This window comes from Halichoerus grypus, chromosome 14, assembly GCF_964656455.1.
Source record: "Halichoerus grypus chromosome 14, mHalGry1.hap1.1, whole genome shotgun sequence".
Lineage (NCBI taxonomy): Eukaryota > Metazoa > Chordata > Mammalia > Carnivora > Phocidae > Halichoerus > Halichoerus grypus.
The window spans coordinates 73,931,564-73,953,325 of record NC_135725.1 but is presented as its reverse complement, the minus strand read 5'-3'; the positions used below and the strand labels follow the sequence as shown (position 1 = coordinate 73,953,325).

The 21,762-nt window shown below is 39.2% G+C and overlaps 1 protein-coding gene across 5 annotated transcripts; it reads left to right on the top strand.

Moving 5' to 3' along the window:
* The first annotated feature begins 5,964 nt into the window (after positions 1-5,964).
* On the top strand, positions 5,965-21,070 carry LOC118554462 (uncharacterized). Of its 5 annotated transcripts, none has more exons than XM_078061628.1 (5): positions 5,965-6,154; positions 8,209-8,253; positions 14,188-14,314; positions 15,828-15,917; positions 18,340-21,070. In XM_078061628.1, exons 2-5 carry the CDS (start codon positions 8,239-8,241, stop codon positions 19,590-19,592), a joined length of 1,485 nt encoding a protein of 494 aa, XP_077917754.1. In that variant the 5' UTR covers positions 5,965-6,154; positions 8,209-8,238; the 3' UTR covers positions 19,593-21,070. The 5 variants fall into 5 exon arrangements, with proteins under 5 accessions (XP_077917754.1, XP_035977885.1, XP_077917753.1 ...); XM_036121992.2 differs by having other exon boundaries at positions 18,295-21,070; XM_078061627.1 differs by having other exon boundaries at positions 14,163-14,310.
* Positions 21,071-21,762: the final 692 nt, after the last annotated feature.

The following is a 21,762-nucleotide window of genomic DNA, read 5'->3' as shown; positions in this document are numbered from 1 at the left end:
GGTTGTTTGAAACAAAACTTATAACATTGTCTTATGTGGATTGTAAGGCATTTAGATGCAATACATGTAACAATGCTAGCATGAAGAATGGGGGCAGGCCTATAATGTAGGAAAGTGTCTAAATTTTATGTGATTTGGTACAATATCAACTTCAAGTAGACTATGAATGTCAAAGATGATAGAGCAATCCCTGGAGAAACCGCTGAAGAGTAAAGCAAAGGGGTATAGCCAGAAACATAACAGATAAATTTATGAACCTCTAAAAGGTATTTTAAAATTCATAATGGAAATAGGAAGGGAAATACAGAAGAAGAAAATCAAAGGAGACAAACATACAAATAATAAGATGGTGGACCTAAATCCAATCTCAGCAATAATTACTTTAAAAGTTAGTGAACTAAACTCTCCAATGAAAAGGCAGAGATTTTCATAATGGGATAAAAAAGCAAGACCCAGTTTTATGCTCTGTACAAAGTCTAGACTTTAAAAAGACACAAAGAAGTTAAAATTAAATGGATTGAAATGATATATCATACAAATACATACAAAGGCATGAATGGCTATATTAATAGCAGACAAAACAGACTTCTCAATAAAAGTATTAACAGAGATAAAGAGGGCCAATTTAAAAAGATTAAAGGATTAATTCCTCAGGAAGACCTAAGGTTCATGAACATTTATGCACCTAAAACAGGGCTCCAAAATACAAGAAGCAGAAATTGAAAAAACTGAAGAGAGATATAAAAAATTCGACAATCATAATTGGAGATTTTCACATCCTGCTCTAGGCAGCTCATAGAACAGCTAGACAGAAAAATTAGTTAAGACAGGGGCTCCTGGATAGCTCAGTTGAGTGTCTGACTCTTGATTTCAGCTCAGGTTATGGTCTCTCAGAAGAGATTAGTGGGATAAACTATAGCTCAAGGTGCTATAGTGGTCCCAAGGTTATAACAGATAATTCATCATCTCACTTCCCCACTTTCCATTCTCAGCTGCCTCTGCTGACATAAGACACTGGCCATTATGCCCTTCTCAGACCTGAACCTGTACATTTACGGCACAATTGGGCAAGGGGTACCAAGTGGATCAATGGGTTCTATGTTTTCTTCCCTGCCCACCTTGTGTGATAGCACCTCACTTTCTACTGACGTCAGGGTTATTCACCTCTTCTAAGGTAGTGATAACCTCCCTCCTCTTGCCTGCTGGTTCCTGAACACAAAGAGCTCATACTTAGGCGTCAACCTGAAGTTCCTGTAGGGGATGCTGATGTAACAGTGGTGGATGCCATGTGCTTGCTTATTCCTGCTGTTCCTGAATGTTCCACTTGTATCTTAAAATGGATATTTTCTAAACCCACTTAATTAATGACTTGATGGTTTTGACAGGTTCTACTTCATACTGGGTAGTTTTGGTGGAGTAGTCATTTAGTGTCCCATGGTCATGCATTCTGTCTTTACCTGGGTGCGATAGCCTGCCAGCAGATGTTTTACAAAAACATCTAATCCTCCACCGCAGATGGCCTGGCCTTGCTCCAAAATTTGACGAGCCTATGTTGTTCTGCTACTGCGGCTTGCCACGAACTCCACATGGCGTCCATTCCCCACCACTGATAACACCAATACCAAGGGTTAAATAAACATCAGCTGAATATGTATGTGAGAGTCTATTTCTGGACTCTCTGTTCCATTTATCTATTTATCTATTACATTAAACTGATGCCAATATTACATTAAATGGATTCTTGTAACTTTATACTAAGTTTTGAAGTCAGGTAAAGAGAGTAATCCCTCCCGCTTCATTTTTCTTTTTTAAAGTTGTTTTGGCACATCTTATATTTTGAGAGTATTGCCAAATGTCTGCCACCCATCTACATGTATGTGCGAACAATTCCATACTTGATTGCTTCATATTGGATAACATCAATTTAAGAATTTTTATCAATATGGAAAAGTTCATTGTTTAATTTACATATCTTTAATTATTATTGAGGTACCTGTCCTTTTTTCCATTGGATTTTTGATCTGTGTCTTTTTAATTGTCTGAAGACATGTGTTTCATTGGAAATCAGTCTTTGACCTGCTTAAATTCTCTTGTGTGTTAAAAACAGCTTGTAACCTGAATTCTCATCTTTCTCTCCCTTAATATACAAGCTTCTTGGTGTTTCTACTTCCTCAGTTCACATTTATACTTCAGCGCAATTCGGTAGGGCTCTGTCTTCATCATTACTGTGACACAATTTCTAAAAAAACCACCTTGCTAATTATTAAATCCAAGGGACATTTTTGTCCTTATCTTAGTGGATTTTTGTTGCGTCTGATATTTGATGCTTCCCTTTTCCTTGAAATAGTTCACCATTAGTTCCTCTGACACCATTCTTCTTGATCTTCTGCTCCCTCCCTCTCTCCTCCTTTCCCATCGGCAGTTCCTCTTTCTTTTATCCCTCACCAGTTGAAATTTTCCAGGGCTCCGCCCTAGGTGTCTTGTTTTTTCCATTGTATGTGCTTTCCCTGATTGCTTGCATCTCTTTTCTATAATAATCTATAAGAACCACCAGTTTTAGATGCATTTTGATTATATTTTATTGATTGAAGGCAGTATTTATATTATAAATTTGTATAAAAGTAAGGAGCTATCACACATTTGCGCACATCTGTTGCACATAAGATTCTACACATTTTTTTTTCTGATGTGCCTTATGCCATTTCCACGGATTGTCTGGCCATGTTTCCTCTCACCTTATAAGCCAGCTGAGAGTAGAGTGGAATATTAAACAGAACACCCACCCCCACCCCACCCCCACACAACATGATTAACCTGGAGTATTTGAACAGTAAGAATTATTTTCATTGCTTAAGTAAGATGAAATATCATAAGCTAGTGAGAGTAACATAAAAATTCACCAGAAAGTATTCTTAATGTAGATGTGTACAACTCTAAAGCAAGAAAGTACACTTATCTGGATTATGAAATAAAACATCTTTCATTATTTTATCTATGTATTTTGCTCTATCTTGTGTATCTCTGTTCCTATCTCTAGGGTGATCCCACATCACAGATTGCCCAGAAGAGGTTTGGTGCCCCTTGTCCAGATATAGTTATTAATAGGACCTCTGTTCACTGTCAAAGCTGTCCTGGGTTGGATGACAAATTATATTGATATCTTTGTCTCTTTACCAACAGAAATTAATTGATATTCAAAAGACATTCATTGAAGTGTAGTGTAGTGGCTAGGAGCATAAGCTCTGAGTTAGACTTTGGGAGTTTACATCTTGGCTATACCACTAACCTGCTATGTGACCTTTTGGTGCCTCAGATTCCTTCTCTGTATAAGAGGGATAATAATGGTTTCTCCCTCAGCATTAAATTAGATCAGGGGTCAGCAAACTTTTCTGTAAAAGAATAGATAGTAAGTCTTTTAGACTTGTTAGGCCATATGGTTTTTGTCACAGCTACTCAACTCTACCATTAAAACACAAAAGCAACCACAGACAATATGTAAATGACTGAGCATGACTGTGTTCCAATAAAACTTTATTTATCAAAACAGACAACAGGCCAGATTTGCCTCAGGGTTGTAGATTGCAGACTCCTGAATTAGATTATACATGTAAAACAGCTATTAATTTGGGGCCTCACAAAGCATAAGAACCTCCCTTGGTTCTTGGCATAGGATTTACCCCCAAAATAGGAGTGTGTGGGAATTCCTAAAAGAGGGAACCACCTGAACAAAGATGTAGGGGTGGGATTAGTCTGCTATCAAGTATGTAAGAAGTGGTATATAACTGCTGTTCTTCTGTTGAGACTTCCCTTCTTCACCTTGTTTTCCTGACAAACTCCTGCTCCCCTTCTAAGACTCAGGTTTTAAACTTTTTTTTTTAAGATTTTATTTATTTATTTGACACAGAGAGAGACAGCGAGAGAGGGAACACAAGCAGGGGGAGTGGGAGAGAGAGAAGCAGGCTTCCTGGGGAGCAGGGAGCCCGATGCGGGGCTCGATCCCAGGACCCTGGGATCATGACCTGAGCCGAAGGCAGATGCTTAACTGACTGAGCCACCCAGGCGTCCCCCAAGACTCAGGTTTTAAAATCATGTCCTTAGTATCATGACAGCCCCTTCCCACACCCCCCACCACTACCACCCGGTCCCTAGCCTAGCTAGTTACCTCTTACTGTGCCCACAGCACCAGTCATGCTTCTGTCAGGTCACTCATCACACTACATTGTCACTCTCAGACTCTGAGCTCCTTCCTTGCATTACCAAGCATGACAAAAAATGAATGTCTGTGAGTGAAGGAAGGAATGAACTTTACATTATGGTGGAAGACTCAGTAGACATGAATATGTATTAAACCAAAAAAGGGAAACTAAGCTGATTCTGACAGTCTTGCCCTGAGTAGCTGTCAGACCCCAGGGGAGAAAAGACACAAACACTGCAAACCCCAGTGCCAGGCAGTGATGACTGGGACACAGGAAAGCATAGGAAGGCACAGATGCCAGGAGGCTCTGGAAAAAACTTAGAACAGGATATTGGAGCCCAGCTTTAAAGCACAAATAGAACTTTTCCTGACATAAAGTTGGGGAGGACATTCCAGAAGCATGACGTCCACTGTATCCGACTCAAAGAGCTGAGTCAACCCTGAGAATTAATTCATAGTGTCGTTCAGCATCAGTTCGGGTTGGATATTTTATAGTAATGAGCAGTAGTAGTAACTGACTCAAATTGGGCAGCACCAAACCACAAGTGGTTAGAAGTGCTCCACTGACAAGAGCTAGAGGCAAGACTTTTATAGAAAAGACCTAGAAGCAAAGCAAGGAAATTATTTGATTGCCTATAGTTGAAGCAGGTGTCTTATTTGGGAAAGCCTCGTTTGTGGTTGTCCTTAGGTTTTGATTTCTTAACCTTGAGGCATTTACAGGCTTAGGTTTGGGTTTGCTAAGGCATTAGAACCACCTCAGTCTAATAGCCTCCTTATTTAATTTAACATTAATAATGCTACTATATGGTATTTATTATTTTTAAAAAACTGCATGGGTTCTGAAGTGCTTTTCATTGACACTGACGCTGAAATTTTCTTCTTTATGTCAGCAAACATTGAAATACCCAAACGAGTATTTATTTCATAATCTTCTACTTTACAAATGAGAGACCTGAGGGAAAGAGGCTGGCCCAAAGCCACAGAGCAAGTTCAAGACCAGGTTGAGAAGACCTAGGGGTTCTGAATCATCCTACAGAGTTTATCCTCAATCATTTCCCCTCTGCTGCTATTTGATGTGTCTTCAGCAGGGGCAGAGTCTCCCCATCCCAATCTGGGGAAGCATTCCCAGAAGAGGACATTTGAATTTCATTTTCCAGGATGGCAGGCTGGAGGTCACCAGATGAAAGCATTCTGACTTTCCCTCTCCCAGTGCTATCCCTCAGGGAGTATACTGCTCCATCCTGACTTTTCCACCTCAGTTAAAACCTAAATTAAATAACCTACCTCAGTACGCATACTATTATCATTACTATACCTAACACTGGGAAAGTGAGGCAATGTGTTGTAGATCAACTGACTCGGGCTGAGACTCATGCTCCTCGTTTGCTTAATAACAGGAGCGGCTCTTCCTCTTTCCCCACCCTACTTCCCCATCTTTATTTGCACCTTGCGCTGAGTTTCCATTTTCTACACATCTTAGCTGGAGAGATTCCCTGACTTCATTCTCAGAGACCTGGGACTTTTTCCTACTTTATGTTTTTGCTCCCGCATTGTCCCAGTACATCTTTTCAGTAGCTCCCGTATCCCAGTTCTAACTTCCCTTTCTCTTAGCACTCTCTGCTGTACGGCGCCAGCATCTACTCGAAATATGGCGCCTCCCACGCCGACACACTTTCCGTTCACTAGGCGCGGCCATATTGATCCCCCGGGCTCCCGCCGACTAAACACCCGGTAAGTCTCGCGATAGAAGCAGGTCGCGGGCTGCCCTGCTTCCGCCGTTAACACCGGAGAGTCCGCAGCCCTGGCGGCGGAGGGGGCGGCCCTAGCGCTCAGCGGAGGGTCCTGCAGGCGAGGCTGGGAGTTGAGGGGTCCGGTCCTCAGAAAAGGAAGTTTCAGTCACTGGCTGCGGTGTTGGGAGTAAGGGCATCATATTTGATCAGCGACTGAGCATCTCTGGCGGTCCGTAATTTTCGGTCTTAATTGTGGTTATTAATTAAACAGCCCCACTCAAAATAGTGATTGCCGCCACGTGGAGATCGGTATTTAGTGGTGCTGCCGGTAGTGGACTCTGAGGAGGTTCAGCGGAGTGGGAATTTGTGGGACTAGTGATTGAGCGTGTCTGTGTGATTCTGCGTCTCTCAGAGTCACGGATTGGGGTCACATGGATATCAACGGTTGGGTCCTGAAGGCAGATATCCATTTTTAGGGTTATTTTGGATCAGTGTGTGGGGGTTGTCGTGGGCTACTGTTAGGAGCCTATTTGGTAGCTTGGGGAGCAGATGGCTCGCGACCAGTGATTGGGGCTCCAGCCCTGAATAATAATAGTTTGCATTCAGGCTGCACTCCACACATACTGTGTGCTGGGTTTTCTTGTATGGGTTTTATGCATGTAAGGATATGAGAGTCCGGGGAGAGTTCCCATCCTCCCCCCGGAGGTTTTGTTTCCACCCTTGGATCTATCTGGTGAATGGACTTCAGGCAGTTTATATTCTCTACTACTGTCTTTTAGCTAGCTAAGTACTTCAAGCCGAAGTCTCTCAAAAACCCTTTCTCAAAGCTGTGCCTTTTCCCTTTGCCTGTCTTTCAATCCATGTGCTCTCTCTGGATAATTTCAACCACACTCATTCTATCAGCTTCTGCCTTTAAAAGTATGACTTGCCAGTCTATAGCACCAGCCCAGACATTTCTAACACGCTCCAGATTCACAGTAGACAACTGTCTCCACATCTCTGTGAGGTTTACTCACAGGATCTCAACCTTAACGTGATGGCAGTAGACAATATCATCTTCCTTCTCCATACTTCACCTGCTAATCCTACTATGTTCATCATTATGAATAACGTCACGCATCTTCTAGATGGCCATAGTACAAATCCTGGAGACATCTAGTTTTCTCCCCACCCTTCTCCCCATGTTGGATCAATCTTCTGATCCTGGTGATTTTGCCTCCCTAACATCTCTCCAGTTTGTCCTCCCCATTCCCACTGCCATGGTCTTAGTTCAGGCTTCATCATCCATTGCCTTAAACCTCTATCAGGAAAACCCAGTGTCAGAGTGTTGGACACTATGGGCAAGTCAGAGGAAGGAATGGCTGAGTCTATCCAGGAGACATTTGAAAAGGCTTTCTAGAGGAGGTGACATTTGAACTGAGCCTATACATTTGAAGTGGTCCTATGAGTCTATGGATGAGAGTGACTGTTACAGCTTATTGAATTTATTGAGCTAGTGAATTGTGCCCTTTAGAACTTCCTTGATATGAGTTTGGGTTAAGAGGTCAGTAGAATAATAGCTGCTAAAAAGTAACAGTTTATTCTAGAAAAACTGGAAAATGAAAATGCTAAATATAACCCAATAGAAATCACTTGTAATTCTACCACCCAAAGGTAACCATAACATTTTGATGTATGTCCTTTCACACACTTTTTTTCTTTCAAATATATTTCTTTTCAATATATTTGTTGTTTTATAACCTATTTTCTTGCTTTGTAATACAATAAGACCCTTTTTCCAAGTCTGTAAATACTTTTCTAAGATAATTTAATGGCTGTCTAGTATTCTATACTTTGATAACTGATGTAACCAATCCCTATTGTTGAACATCTAGGTGGTTTCTACTTTTTAAGTGATCAAACAGCATCGTGATGAATATCCTTGCAGATATATCTTTATGTACATCCATGCTTATTTTTTTAGGATAAATATCTAATTATAGATTTATGGGGTCAAAGGAGGAGAAACTTCTTAAACATACAATGGGATACACATCCACAAAGATAAAACAGACCATGGCCTGACCCTTTCAGAACTGTAATAGGTTGATGTTATCACAGCATAATCTTTTGTGGTCCCTCAAAGGAAACTTTGAAAGGGGCGGTCTCTGAAAGGTAGTCTTTTATGTAGTTGATTATAGGAATTTCTAGGCTCATAGTTCTGGGAATCACAGGGCAGGCCCAGATTCTCAAGGTGGTCTTCCTTTTATCCCCTCCCTGCTCATCCCAGCTCTGTCTTTACAGATATCTGCACCTTCTGAAGAGCAACAGAAAATGACCAATTCTCAGGTAAGTGAGTTATTTATATCCCATATTATTTTCCATTGTATTTGAGGCAGTTTAAAAGAATTAATTCAATTAAATGAAAAAATGTAAATAGAGATCTGGGAAAATAGAAAATCTAGACCAAATAATGTGTGAAATATAGTCATACAAGTTATAAGATCTTTTATAGTTATTGAAGTTGAGCATATCATCTACAATGATAGGATTTATATAACACATTAAATATGATATTTTCTTGAGGGAAGTAAAGAATTTTTGGCATTTAGGTTTGAAATTATTCTCTTAATGCATACATATGATGTAGTAGACAGTGTCTTTAACATTTACCAACCCATGATAAATTCCATAGGAGGCCTCCCTATAGCTGTTTCTTAAGTCATTTCTCAAAATAGCTACAGGGCATCATAACAAGGCAGAATTCAATTTCTAGGCAGTAAAATCATGGGGCCCAGGTACATAGCTGTCAAAAAATCTGTCTTGATCCGTGAATAAAAGTTTGTGAAATTGGTCCAAGGAATTAATACTATTAAAGGTCATAATAGTATCAATTTTAATTTGCAGTTTTTAACCAATAAATAATGAAATATTTTTCCTTTAAAATGCAATAGGTTGGGGTGCCTGGGTGGCTCAGTTGATTAAGTGTCTGCCTTCTGCTCAGGTCGTGATCTCAGGGTCCTGGGATAGAGTCCCGCATCGGGCTCCCTGCTCAGTGGGGAGTCTGCTTCTCCCTCTTCCTCTGTGCTCTCGCTCTTTCTCTCTCTCAAGTAAATAAATAAAATATTTTTTTTTTTTAAGATTTTATTTATTTGCGAGAGAGAGAATGAGAGACAGCATGAGAGGGAGGAGGGTCAGAGGGAGAAGCCGACTCCCTGCTGAGCAGGGAGCCTGATATGGGACTCGATCCTGGGACTCCAGGATCATGACCTGAGCCGAAGGAAGTCGCTTAACCAACTGAGCCACCCAGGCGCCCCAATAAAATATTTTTTAAAAATGCAATAGGTTGAGAGCCTCAAAGTGTAGATCAAGTGAGTATGCTTCATGGATAATGGAAATCAAGTGAATTTGCTCATTTCTTTGGTTTATCACTCAGCTAAACATTGCTAGCAAGCATCTTCGTGGTTGTGATTGTCATATGGTTTTAAATGTTTTTATTTGAAGATATGTATCTAATTTTTATCTATCATGTTCCATTGGTTCTACCCACTATGTAGCACGCAGTTTCAGTATAGTAGTCTTCAAAGTGGGGAGCATCCATTCCTTACATGTGCAAGGTGATCCCCTGAGGTATGGGGAGAAAAGAACTACCTACATATCTTTTTTTTTTTTTTTAATTTTAGAGAGAAATGAGTGAGAGAGCACGGGTAGGGGGAGGGGCAGAGGGAGAGGGAGAAAAAGAATCTCAAGCAGACTCCCTGCTGAGTGCAGAGCCTGACACGAAGGGCTCAATCTCAGGACCCTGAGATCATGACCTGAGCTGAAATCAAGAGTTGAAATCACTCAACCAACTGAGCTACCCAGGCGCCCCTACCTACATGTCTTTTTAATGACCATATCTCAGTATTGAAATAATTTATGTTTTTTTAAAAAGGTATATATTATTGATGTGTGCACTTTTTTTTTTTTTAACTGAAAAATGTCTCATCAAGAGTCACCTCATTAGAACAAAAGACACTCCTGTCATCCAGGAAATTCTAAGGATTTTAGGAGTTCTGTGTCAGGAACCAGACAGAGTCAAAGAACAAATATTAGAACAAAAGATGCTCGCCACACATTTATTCCTTAGGAAATTATAAGGGTTTTAGGAATTCTGACTAGGAGCCAGGGAGGAAGACCAAAATATGTATTTCTTATCATATCACAGTATCCAGTCTCTGATTTTAGAAGTTTGGGGAGGGGCGCCTGGGTGGCTCAGTCGTCAAGCGTCTGCCTTCGGCTCAGGTCATGATCTCAGGGTCCTGGGATCGAGTCCTGCATCAGGCTCCCTGCTCCGCGGGAAGCCTGTTTTTCCCTCTCCCACTCCCCCTGCTTGTGTTCCCTCTCTCCCTGTGTCTCTCTCTGTCAAATAAATAAAATCTTTAAAAAAAAAAAGAAAGTTTGGGGAATACTGGGTTATGTACCTGTAATTCTGCACCCATTTCCAATGTGTGGGGTTTCTTCCCCATACCACCAGGCAATCAATCTCTGACACCAGCTGGCTGTCCTGCAATTTGGCTCAATTTTGACACTACCCACTTGGAGATAGTGTCAGATCCTATAGGTCAAGGGCTCGGTCCCACAAGACTGCCCTTCACTTCAGATGCCAATCACAAGTCCCAAGTTGTTGCCTCTGCTTTGGACTCACTAGGTATAAATCAGAGGTTCCCACAACCCCCTCCTTTGGTTCTATTAATTTGCTAGTGTAGCTCCTGGGAGTCAGGAAACCAATTTAAACACTTGATTGCCAGTTGATTACAAAGGATATTAAAGGATACAAATCAACAGCCAAGGAAGAGATACATAAGACAAGGTCCTGAACAAAGAAGCATGGAGTCCAAGGCTTGGCACCTGGCATCTGTCACGTGGAAACATTCTGGTAGCTCTCTGAACTCTCTCTCGGGTCTTTCTGGAGGCTTCATGATGTGGGCATGATCAATTAAATCATTGGCCATTGGTGATGGATTGAACCTCCAGCCCCACCTCCCTCCCCCCAAATCAGGAGTGGGACTGAAAGTTCTGTCTACTCTTGGTTGGTGCCCCTGGTGACCAGCCACCCCCTCCTTAGGTGCTTTCCAAAAGCCATGTCATTATCATAACAAAAGGCACCTTTATCGCCTTCATCACAGGAAATTCCAAGGATTTTAGGAGCTCTATGCTAGGAAATACAAAGACCAAATACATATTTCTTATTCTAAATCACATTATCGGTACTGTTGGTACTAAAACCGAACTAACGTGAGTTTACTCTTTGGTGAGTCACAGATAGAAACTACACCAGGGAGAGTTATCTCACAAAGGAAACTTAAAGTTAATTTGGGCCAATAGAATTTTTGTGGTGAAATATAAAATTTGCCATTTTAACCATTTTTAAGTGTGCAATTCAGTGGTATTATGTTTGCAATTTGTGAATCCATCACCACTCTCTGTTTCCAAAACTTTTTCATCATCCCGAACAGAAACTCTGTACCCATTGAGCAATAACTCCCATTTTTCCCTTACCCCACAGCCCTTGGTAAACTCAAAACTACTTTCTGGCTCTATGAATTTGCTTACTCTAGATATTTCATAGAAGTGGAATCATATGAAATTTGTCCTTTTGTGTCTAACTTACTTCACTTCGCATGTTTTTGAGGTTTATCTACGCTGTAGCATGTATCAGAACCTCATTCCTTTTTATGGCCTAGTAATATTCCATTATATAAACACATTTTGTCTATCCCTTCATCTGATGGACACTCAGGTTGTTTCTACCTTTTGGCTTTATTGTAAATAAAGCTGCTATGAATTGCCTGCAAGTATCTCTTTGAGTACCTGTTTTCAAATCTTCGGTATATACCTATGTCAACCAAAATTCCTGGGATGCAGAGATTGAGTCAGAGGCAAGGGAAAGCTTTATTGCCATACAGTGTGTAAACCAGGGAGATCGCGGCCTTCAGCTACAACCAAAAGTGTGCTCTGAAGGGGAAGGTTTATGTTTGGGGTTAAATAGGCAAAAACTGCAAGTTCTGTGCCCTTATCCAGGTTGGTCAGACTGCAGTCCTAAGCTGTAACCTGTCATCCTAAGGAGTAGAATGACAAACAGGATACAGCTTGCTATTCCTGGTGGCAGCATCAGGCTGTGGCAGCCACGGAGAACATGGTAAGATGTGTTGCAAGGGATTTCATGGATTTTGTTGACTTTTGTGCAGGTTTGTCACCTCATGATATACTAACTGGTTTTGTTTCCCATGGTCCTTTGGGCAGGTTAAAACTGTAGTTTCTCTCCCTTGACATGAAGGACTCCATCTTGTCTTTCAGCTGGTGTTGTCCAATTATTGGGGTCTTTTTTTTTTCACCTAGCGGAATTGCTGGGTTATATGGTAATTCTACATTTAACTTTTGGAAGAACTGCCCAAGTGTTTTGTGTAGCAGCTGCACCATTTTACATTCCCACCAGCAGCCTATGAGGGTTCCAGTTTCTCCACATCCTCGCTAACACTTGTATTTTCCATTTTGTTGATTATAACCATCCTATTAGGTGTAAAGTTGTATCTCCTTGTGGTTTTGACTTGCATTTCCCTAGTGACTAGTAAGGTTGAGCATCTTTACATGTGCTTATTGTCCATTTGCATATCTTCTTTGGAGAAATGTTTATTGAAATCCTTTGCCCATTTTTAAATCAAATCATTTGTCCTTTTACTGTTGGACAAGTAGATTCCACCTCTCTCTTCCCCCCAAACCTGCTCGCTCTTATTTTCTGGACTTGAGTGGGATGCCAGTTGCTTAGCCCGAAACCCAAGCACTCTTAGTTGATTACTCTCCTTCCCTCATCTTCCCACTGTCTTTCAGATACATCTTAGTTGGATTTGATCAACATCAAATTTAAAAATTGAATTCTCTTACTGAGGTGGAACCTAATCATGGTTTGAAAAATAAGTAAAAACAAAGTAATACTTTATTACTAACTGATCATAAGTTATTCTATTCTTCTTATTTCTAAGTAGGTATTTAAAAAAATAAATTGACCAAATTAAATATTGCTTACATTTTATTGTTTTTATTTTAGTTTAAACTTTAAAAACAATGGTTTTGTTGTATTTAATTTTTATAAGTTCTTTAAGGGAAAATGCCAACATACACAAAAATTTAGAGAACAGTTTAATAAACCCCTGTGTTTCTTCTTATATTTTCAGCGATTACCAGTGTTTTTCCAATCTTATATCTTTCCCCTCTTACTTTATTTGTTCTCTAGAGTTTTTTGTTTGTATTTTTTTTGTTTTTAAGTAGGCTCCATGCCCAGTGTGGAGCCCAGTGGGGGCTTGATCTTAACGACCTTGAGTTCAAGACCTGAGATGAGATCAAGAGTCAGATGCTTAACCAACTGAGCCACCCAAGCACCCCTGTTCTCTAGAGTATTTTAAAGCAGACCCCATAAATGACATTTCATCAGTATATGCTTGTTTTGCAGATTTTGTTATCTTCATTTCAGGAACTGATACTGGTTTTCCCTTTAGTGGTTTCCTTTTAAAATCATTTATTTAAGTAAAAGAGTTGTTAAAGCTATTAAGTCAAAAATAGTGTGAGTGACATGCAGATACATAAAAATTGTGAAAACAGTAAATGAATAAATGATGTCTGAGCATTATTCCGAAGGTACGAACAGTTCCTTGAATTTGCCATGTTCTTTTTCACGTCCCCATCGCTTTTTTCTTTACTCATTTCTCCATCTAGAATGATCTTTTTCCCTCCTCCATATCTTACTGGAGTTTACACTATTCATTTTTAACACTTCAAAAAAAGTATTTTATCTTTACTTAAAAAAATTTTACATTTTTCATTATTCATTTTGCATAACTGTATATCTTCTACAAAACCCATCTCAACCTCCCCAAATAGAATCATTTCTTCTTTCCCATTTCTATTATAACCCATTTAACACCCAATAGCATTTATATATTTACTTGTTTGTCTCCATCTACTATTCTGTAAACTTCCAGTGTTTTCTTCATATTTGTATTCTGACCATCAAATAGTGCAGGTTGTGTTGTGGCCTAATACGTGCTTATTGCTGGAAAGAGAGGATGAATGGTTTCTCAATAGCAGAGTTTTTCTAATAGGAGTTCTGCTTCTCCCACATAGTAAAACTGGCCTCATAGTAAACATCTTCTTTAATTTATTATGATGAACTCTGCATGATTAAACATCTTTTACACATCACCCAGTGCTTTTCACTTTAGATTGAACAGGAATGTCCTGTTACAGGGATTTGTGTCACTCAGGGATGTGACTGTGGACTTCACTTGGGAGGAGTGGCAGTACCTGGACTCTGCTCAAAGAAACCTGTACAGGGATGTGATGCTGGAGAACTACAGCAACCTTGTTTCAGTGGGTAAGAACATCTCTCAGAGGGTACTGGGTATTAGTTATCTGCTGCTGCATAACAATTACTTCAACATTTAGTGGCTTAAAACAAACAGTTTAGTTTGGAAGGGCTTAGCTGGGTGGTTCTGGCTTGTGGTCTCCCGTGTGGCTGGAATCAGATGTGAGCAGGGGCTGCAGTCATCTGAAGGCTTGACGGAGAGTGTAGGATCTGTTTCTAAGATAACTCACTCACATGGCTGTTGACAGGAGCCTTCAGCTCCTTCCTCACCATGGGGGCCTGTTCTCACGACATGACAAACTTCCCCAGAGAGTGATCCGGGAGAGCCAGAAGGAAGTCACAGGGCCTTTTGTGACCGGGTCTCTGAAATCACAGACCATCACCTCTACCTTATTGTGTTTATTGGAAATAGTTACCAAGTCCAGCCCATGCTTAAGGGAAGGAGAGGACTTCTTGAAGGGAGGAGTGCCAAGGAATTTATGAACATATATTAAATCCACCATAGTACCCAATTGACTGCCTTTCCTTTCTTATTTACTAAAAGCTGCTGGGTCTCTGCATGTTTAATGAGCTTCATTGCAAACTATAAAGGTCAAAAGAATATTGATTTTGAGTACCAAATACACCAGTGGACTTGGATGAAAAGAGAATGGGTGCTGCATCCTGCTCATTCTTTGAGGGTTAAAGACAATGGGCTGTGCCCAAGTTCTTAGTTTTTATAGATTAATTGAAATAGAACATATGTAGTAAAGTGCTCAAATCTTAAATATACAGATTGATGCATCTTTTTCCTATGTTATTTAACCACCGCCCAGATCAAGGTATAAAACATTTCAGGCACCCTAGCAGGCTCCCTTTGACCCCTTGCCATTTATCTCCTCAGAGATAACAACTTGTGGCTTCTATCACCATAGATTAGTTTTGTCTGTTCTTGAACTTCATGTAAGTGTAATCACTGTAATTGTCTGGCATCTTTCATTTAACATAGTGTCTGTGGAATTCATCCATGTTGTTGCACATGCCAATATTTGTTTCTCCTTACTGTTGCACCATATTCCATTTAACGAGTATAGGGTAATTCATCAACTTATCCATTCTGTTGATAGTTATTTGACTTATTTCAGACTTGGGTCACTGCTGTTTTGGACATTCTTTTTCTTTTTTTTTTTTAATCTTCTTGTTCTTTGTTTTTGTCTTTTTGTCTTTTTTACTTTTTTTTTTTTACTTTTTTTATGGACATTTTTATATGCATGTTCTAGTGGAAATAAGTATTTTATTTCTATTGGGAAATTTCTGGGTCATGGAGCACATGTATATTTAGCTTTAGTAGATACTACCAGACAGTTGTCCATAGAGGTTATACCAATGTATTTCCTACTAGCAATATATGAGAGTTCCATCAACATCTGATAATGTTAGTCTTTTTAATTTTAGCTATTCTGGTGCATATGTGGTGGGCTTGAGTTCTAGGATGGTTGGATGTCCACTAATGGCCAAGTCCTGTATCATTTCCCATAAACAGGATGTCAGTCTCTGAAGTCAGATGTAATCTCATTGAAGCGAGGAGAACCATGGATGAAGGAGGAAGAAATCTCAAGTTGGGCCTACTCAGGTAAGTGAGAACCTGGCATATGGGAGACAGGGATGTAAGATTAATCCTGATTAATGAGACATTTATCTTTGAAATATTTTTTAGGAAATCATTCTTTAAGGTCATAGATGTCTAGAAATGGCTGAAGACAGTTGGTGTGGGATTGTCAAATACCTAAATAACACTGCTACATATCTAACAACCATGCAATCCATTTTCTTTGCTTAACTTTTAGAGAGAGAGAAGTAACCCCCTTACCTGTACTTTGGATCTTATTTATGCCCATGTCATTTAGGACATTTCTTAGTTAACCTCTCTTTGGCTAACATCTTCAGCACCCTATTCTTCCAAAATGGGCTTATATTCCTCCCTTTATGCATTTACCCAGTCTTAGATATGCCCTCTATCAAAGTAACTTATTGAGTGATATTCATATCCTTTATAATTACCTTGTTTTTCTCACCTTCTTTCAGTGTGATATGTCTTGGAGTTATAATCTTATGCTTTGTGTTTTTAAATTTTTCAGATACTCCAGTAATATAAATATTACTTTGCCTTCTTCTTTTTCTCCTTTCTCTGTGACCATTTTTACTGGATTTTTTATGTTATTTTTATTATGTTGGCTGTTTTCCTGCCTTTTTCAGTGCTGCTTATTAAATTCTCCTTACCCCCTATATATATATATATATACAATGGAATATTATGCAGCCATCAAAAGGAATGAGATCTTGCCATTTGCAACAATGTGGATGGAACTGGAGGGTGTTATGCTGAGTGAAATAAGTCAGTCAGAGAAAGACATGTATTATATGACCTCACTGATATGAGGAACTCTTAATCTCAGGAAACAAACTGAGGGTTGCTGGAGTGGCGGGGGGTGGGAGGGATGGGGTGGCTGGGTGATAGACATTGGGGAGGGTATGTGCTATGGTGAGTGCTGTGAATTGTGCAGGACTGTTGAATCATAGACCTGTACCTCTGAAACAAATAATGCAATATATGTTAAGAAAAAAAAGAAGAAGAAGATAGCAGGAGGGGAAGAATGAAGGGGGGACATCGGAGGGGGAGATGAACCATGAGAGACGATGGACTCTGAAAAAAAACTGAGGGTTCTAGAGGGGAGGGGGGTGGGAGGATGGGTCAGCCTGGTGATGGGTATTAAAGAGGGCACATTCTGCATGGAGCACTGGGTGTTATGCACAAACAATGAATCATGGAACACTACATCAAAAACTAATGATGTAATGTATGGTGATTAACAACCAAAAAATTAATAAAAAAAAAGAAATTCTCCTTACCCCCTGCCCACACCTTATAATTTAATCTTTCATTCCCCCCCCAAGTTTAACCAATTCTTTTTCATCACTCCATTTTTTGTTTATTTCTTTTTTTCTTTTTTAAATAAGTTCTGATTCATGGTGGTTTTCCATGACCTGAAATGCTTGTTTGAGTATATTTAATTCTGTTTAGAGTTCAGACAAAATTTTATTTTGCTTTATGGCTAGTTTTCTTTTTGGTTTTGGTTTGACAAGGGACAATTTCCTCTGTTGATATCTGCACAAATTCATTTCCTGATTTTCTGTAGTAGTTCTCTATGGACCATATATTTCTTTTGTTCATTTTTATTACATTACAGTATTTTCATAAGATTTTTAAATATTATGGAGTCCTTCTCTGTTAATATAGCAGGGCCTTTCCCTCCTTCCTTTCTTTTGGATTGAAGAGGAGTTTCGGCTTTTCTGGTTTTGTGGTTCTCTTTGTCTTCCAGGACCCTGAATTTCCCTTGTTTTCTTTCCCCATTAACACCATCCAATTATGAGCGGGTATTTCTTCCTTCCTTTTTTGCCTTTTTTTTCTCTCTCTGAAACTGCCTATTCTTCAAACTCAGAGTTTCCCCCTTTTAATAGAGCCTGTCCCATCCCATGCTTTTTGTGTCATCTGATTCTTTAAGATGAATGTACTTGGAAAGCCCTACCCTGTAGTTGTGCTTCTACCTGGTTACTTATAAAATATTTATGAATATTGTTATATTTAGTGTGGATTTAATCTTTCTGCTGGTCACTTCAACTCACCTTCAGTCTCCTTTGCTAGCATCCTTCCTCTGTCTTTCCTGAAATGATTTTTTGATCTGCTTCTGCTCTTCACAAAGCCACAAAGGTGGATTGGCGCTGGTGCCTTGTGGAACTTTGACACTGAGTTCATCAACTCTTCTTTTTCCATTGCTCCCTTACTCACTTCTTTTTCTTTTAGGTCTGTTTCTTCTTCTGTCTTTGAGTTTTAAGGTCATATTCTTACATTTCAAAACTGATTGCACTCATTATCAGATTTCTATCTGTTTCTATTAAAATGAAGAGCTTTATTTGTTTTTTATTTTTGTGTTTTGTTTTGTATTCTTCAGAGCTCAAGAGTGAATTAACATCATTTACACTTGGGCTTTTTTCAGACTTTTGTATTAGACCCAAGATGAAAGAATTAACACCATGGAAGAGCATTTCTGAACAAGTGATACTTCATAACATGATTGTATACTCAACTTTTGAAGACTGGAGACTTGAAGATAAGATAAATCACCAGGAAAACCAAGACAAGCTTTTGAATCAAGTTGCATTCATTAACAATAAGCCACTAACTGAGGAGATAGATCATGAATGTAACAATGTACTGGGGAAAGGGATTCATCTAAACAGAACATCTAATGAACACATCGGAACCTTCATGCAGAAGTCACACCTCTTTGTACAACCAAAAATTCTAACCAGTGAGAAATATAAATGTATTCAGTGTGGGAAAGCCTTCAGTGGAAAGTCAGGACTCATTGCACATCAGAGAATTCATACTGGGGAGAAACCATACAAATGTAATGACTGTGAAAAAGCCTTTATTCAGAAGTCACAACTCACTGTACATCAGAGAATTCATACAGGAGAGAAACCCTATAAATGTGGTGAGTGTGGGAGGGCATTCATCCAGAAGTCAAACCTCATTATTCATCAGAGGATTCACACAGGGGAAAAACCCTATGAATGCAATGAATGTGGGAAAGCTTTCATCAAGAAGTCAACACTTAGTGTTCATCAAAGAGCTCATTCTGGGGAGAAACCATATGAATGCAGTGACTGTGGAAAAGCCTTCATCTGGCAGTCACAGCTCGTTGTACATCAGAGAATTCATACTGGGGAGAAACCCCATGGATGTAAAGAGTGTGGAAAAGCCTTCAACAGGAAGTCAGAACTAAGTGTACATCACAGAATTCACACTGGAGAGAAACCCTTTGAGTGTAGTGAATGTAAAAAAGCCTTCATTAAAAAGTCAGATCTCAGTGTACATCAGAGAACTCACACTGGGGACAAAAGGTATCAATGCTGTGATTGTGGGAAAGGCTTTATCCGGAGCTCACAGTTCATTGAACATCAGAGAATTCATACTGGGGAGAAACCCTATGAATGCAGTGAATGCAGAAGAGCTTTTATCCAGAAATCACAACTCACTGTTCATCAAAGAATCCATACTGGGATGAAGCCGTATGAATGCACTGAGTGTGGAAAAGCCTTTAGTAAGAAGTCGCACCTCACTGTACATCATAGAATACACACTGGAGAAAAACCCTATGAATGTAGTAATTGTAGAAAAGCTTTCAGCAAGAAATCTACTCTCACTGTTCATCAGAGAATTCATATGGAACGGAAACCCCTTTAATGGAATGAGAAAACTTTAATTAAATGATTAAAATTTCATCACACATCATAGAGTTCACAAAGTCTAAAAACTCTATGAATGTACTAAACATGGGAAGCCTTCAACAATAGCTCCCAAACTATTAAGCACCAGAAAATTCATACTGAGAAGCAAGTTTGAAAAATCATGTATCCAAAAAATTATATTGGACATCTTGGTTCAGCCTAATAGTAAAAGTTTTTTAAGTATGTAGAAAAATCTCAACCATATGTGATTGGCTTGATCACTTGTGGTACAAATTTTTTAAACGACTGAGCTACCTAGGCATTCCAAGGTACAAATTTTTTAAATGAGTGAGTACAGTTGATCATTGAACTATGTGGATTAGGGTCCCCCTGTGCAGTTGAAAATTCATGTATAACTTTTAACTCTCCAAAAACTTAACTACTAATAGTCTATTATTGACTGGAAGCCTTACTGGTAACATGAACAGTCAATCAACACATATTTTTATGTAATATGTATTGCCTACTGTATTCTTACAGTTAAATGAGCTAGAGAAAAGATGTTATTAAGAAAGTCATAAGGAAGAAAAAGTACATTTATAGTACTGTACTGTATTAATAAAAAAAATCCATGGACCTGCACAGTTAAAACCTGTGTTGTTAATCGGAGGGGTAGACGAACCATGAGAGACGATGGACTCTGAAAAACAAACTGAGGGTTCTAGAGGGGAGGGGGGTGGGAGGATGGGTTAGCCTGGTGATGGGTATTGAGGAGGGCACGTTCTGCATGGAGCACTGGGTGTTATGCACAAACAATGAATCATGGAACACTATATCTAAAACTAATGATGTAATGTATGGGGATTAACATAACAATAAAAAAAAATAAAAAAATAAATGAACCAAACATCATTCAAAGACTCCTTAGAAGTGAAAGTCAGATTCTGTGAAACCAGTAAACACATTATTAACTTTAAAAAAAAAAAAAACCTATGTTGTTCAAGGGTCAACTGCAAATTGATTAATCAGGACAACAGAGACTACTGTATGTGATCATTCTACAAGTGATATAGAAATGGCATTCATAACCCAAATTATCTGTCATTTGGAAGTGAATATGGATCTTTGCACCTGCCTTACTTTCCACACTAAACGACACCATTTTCCCCACATCTTAAAAAACATAAAAGGATAAATTGTAACTAAATAACAAATAGATCTTCCCCCACTCTTTCTTAAGGTATATAGAATTAAGAGAAGATGAAGCCAGTGCATTTATAGAGACATCAAAAGTTAGTGGTAGAGGGGCGCCTGGGTGGCTCAGTCGGTTAAGTGTCTGACTCTCGATTTCAGAACAGGTCATGATCTGAGTCATGGGATCAAGCCTCACATTGGGCTCCGTGCTCAGCAGGGAGTCTGCTTGAGATTCTCTCCATCTCCCTCTGCCCCTCCCCCCTGTGTACTCTCTCTCTCCCTCTCTCTCAAATAAATCTTAAAAAAAAAAAGTGGTGGACTTTTAAAAATATCACTTGGTGTAAAGCATACAGTTAAGAGAGACATTAAACAACAGGCAAAGCAGGCAGCGATGTGGCTGTAAGCAATGTTGGCGTATTCAACACATGATAAAAATAGTTCTACACAAAGAAATTCCTGTTCCTAGTCCTGTTTTAACTCATAGGACTTACGTGAGTACTGGTATGCATAGCTTGGGCTCTTTATATCCTTGTGATTATCAGAACTGAATTTTTTTTTTTTTTAATTTCATTTCTATGTTTCAGAAAACCTACTTGAATACACTTTGAAACAAGAGTACAACAAAATAGAATATACTTCAAATGTTGAATATACAAACTATTATAGTTCAAATCTGAACACTGGTACTTTCCCTCTTAAAACTTCAACTAAAAAAAAAAAAAAAGGAAGGAAGGAAAAACAAAAATACCAGGTATTAGAGCTACCTGACAAAAATTCATGCTGAGCCTGAACTTCCAAGTGACAGTAGAACTGAAACTGCTATGTCTGCACAGATGCCAGGACTAAGTGAGTGACACAGGCAGGTTACAGCAAAAGGCCAGAGCCAACTGTTAATTTGTCCACAATTAAGAAACTGACAGACTTAAACTACCATATAAAATGTTACATGTAAATTCTATAACAATACTGTGCTAGGTACAAGATTTTTAAAA

What these genes read in the sequence shown, in the direction of transcription:
- LOC118554462 (XM_036121992.2), top strand. An exon ending in CAGCAACCTTGTTTCAGTGG is followed by an intron (nt 14,315 to 15,827) that starts GTAAGAACATCT and finishes TCCCATAAACAG; the next exon opens with GATGTCAGTCTCTGAAGTCA. An exon ending in CTCAAGTTGGGCCTACTCAG is followed by an intron (nt 15,918 to 18,294) that starts GTAAGTGAGAAC and finishes TGTATTCTTCAG; the next exon opens with AGCTCAAGAGTGAATTAACA.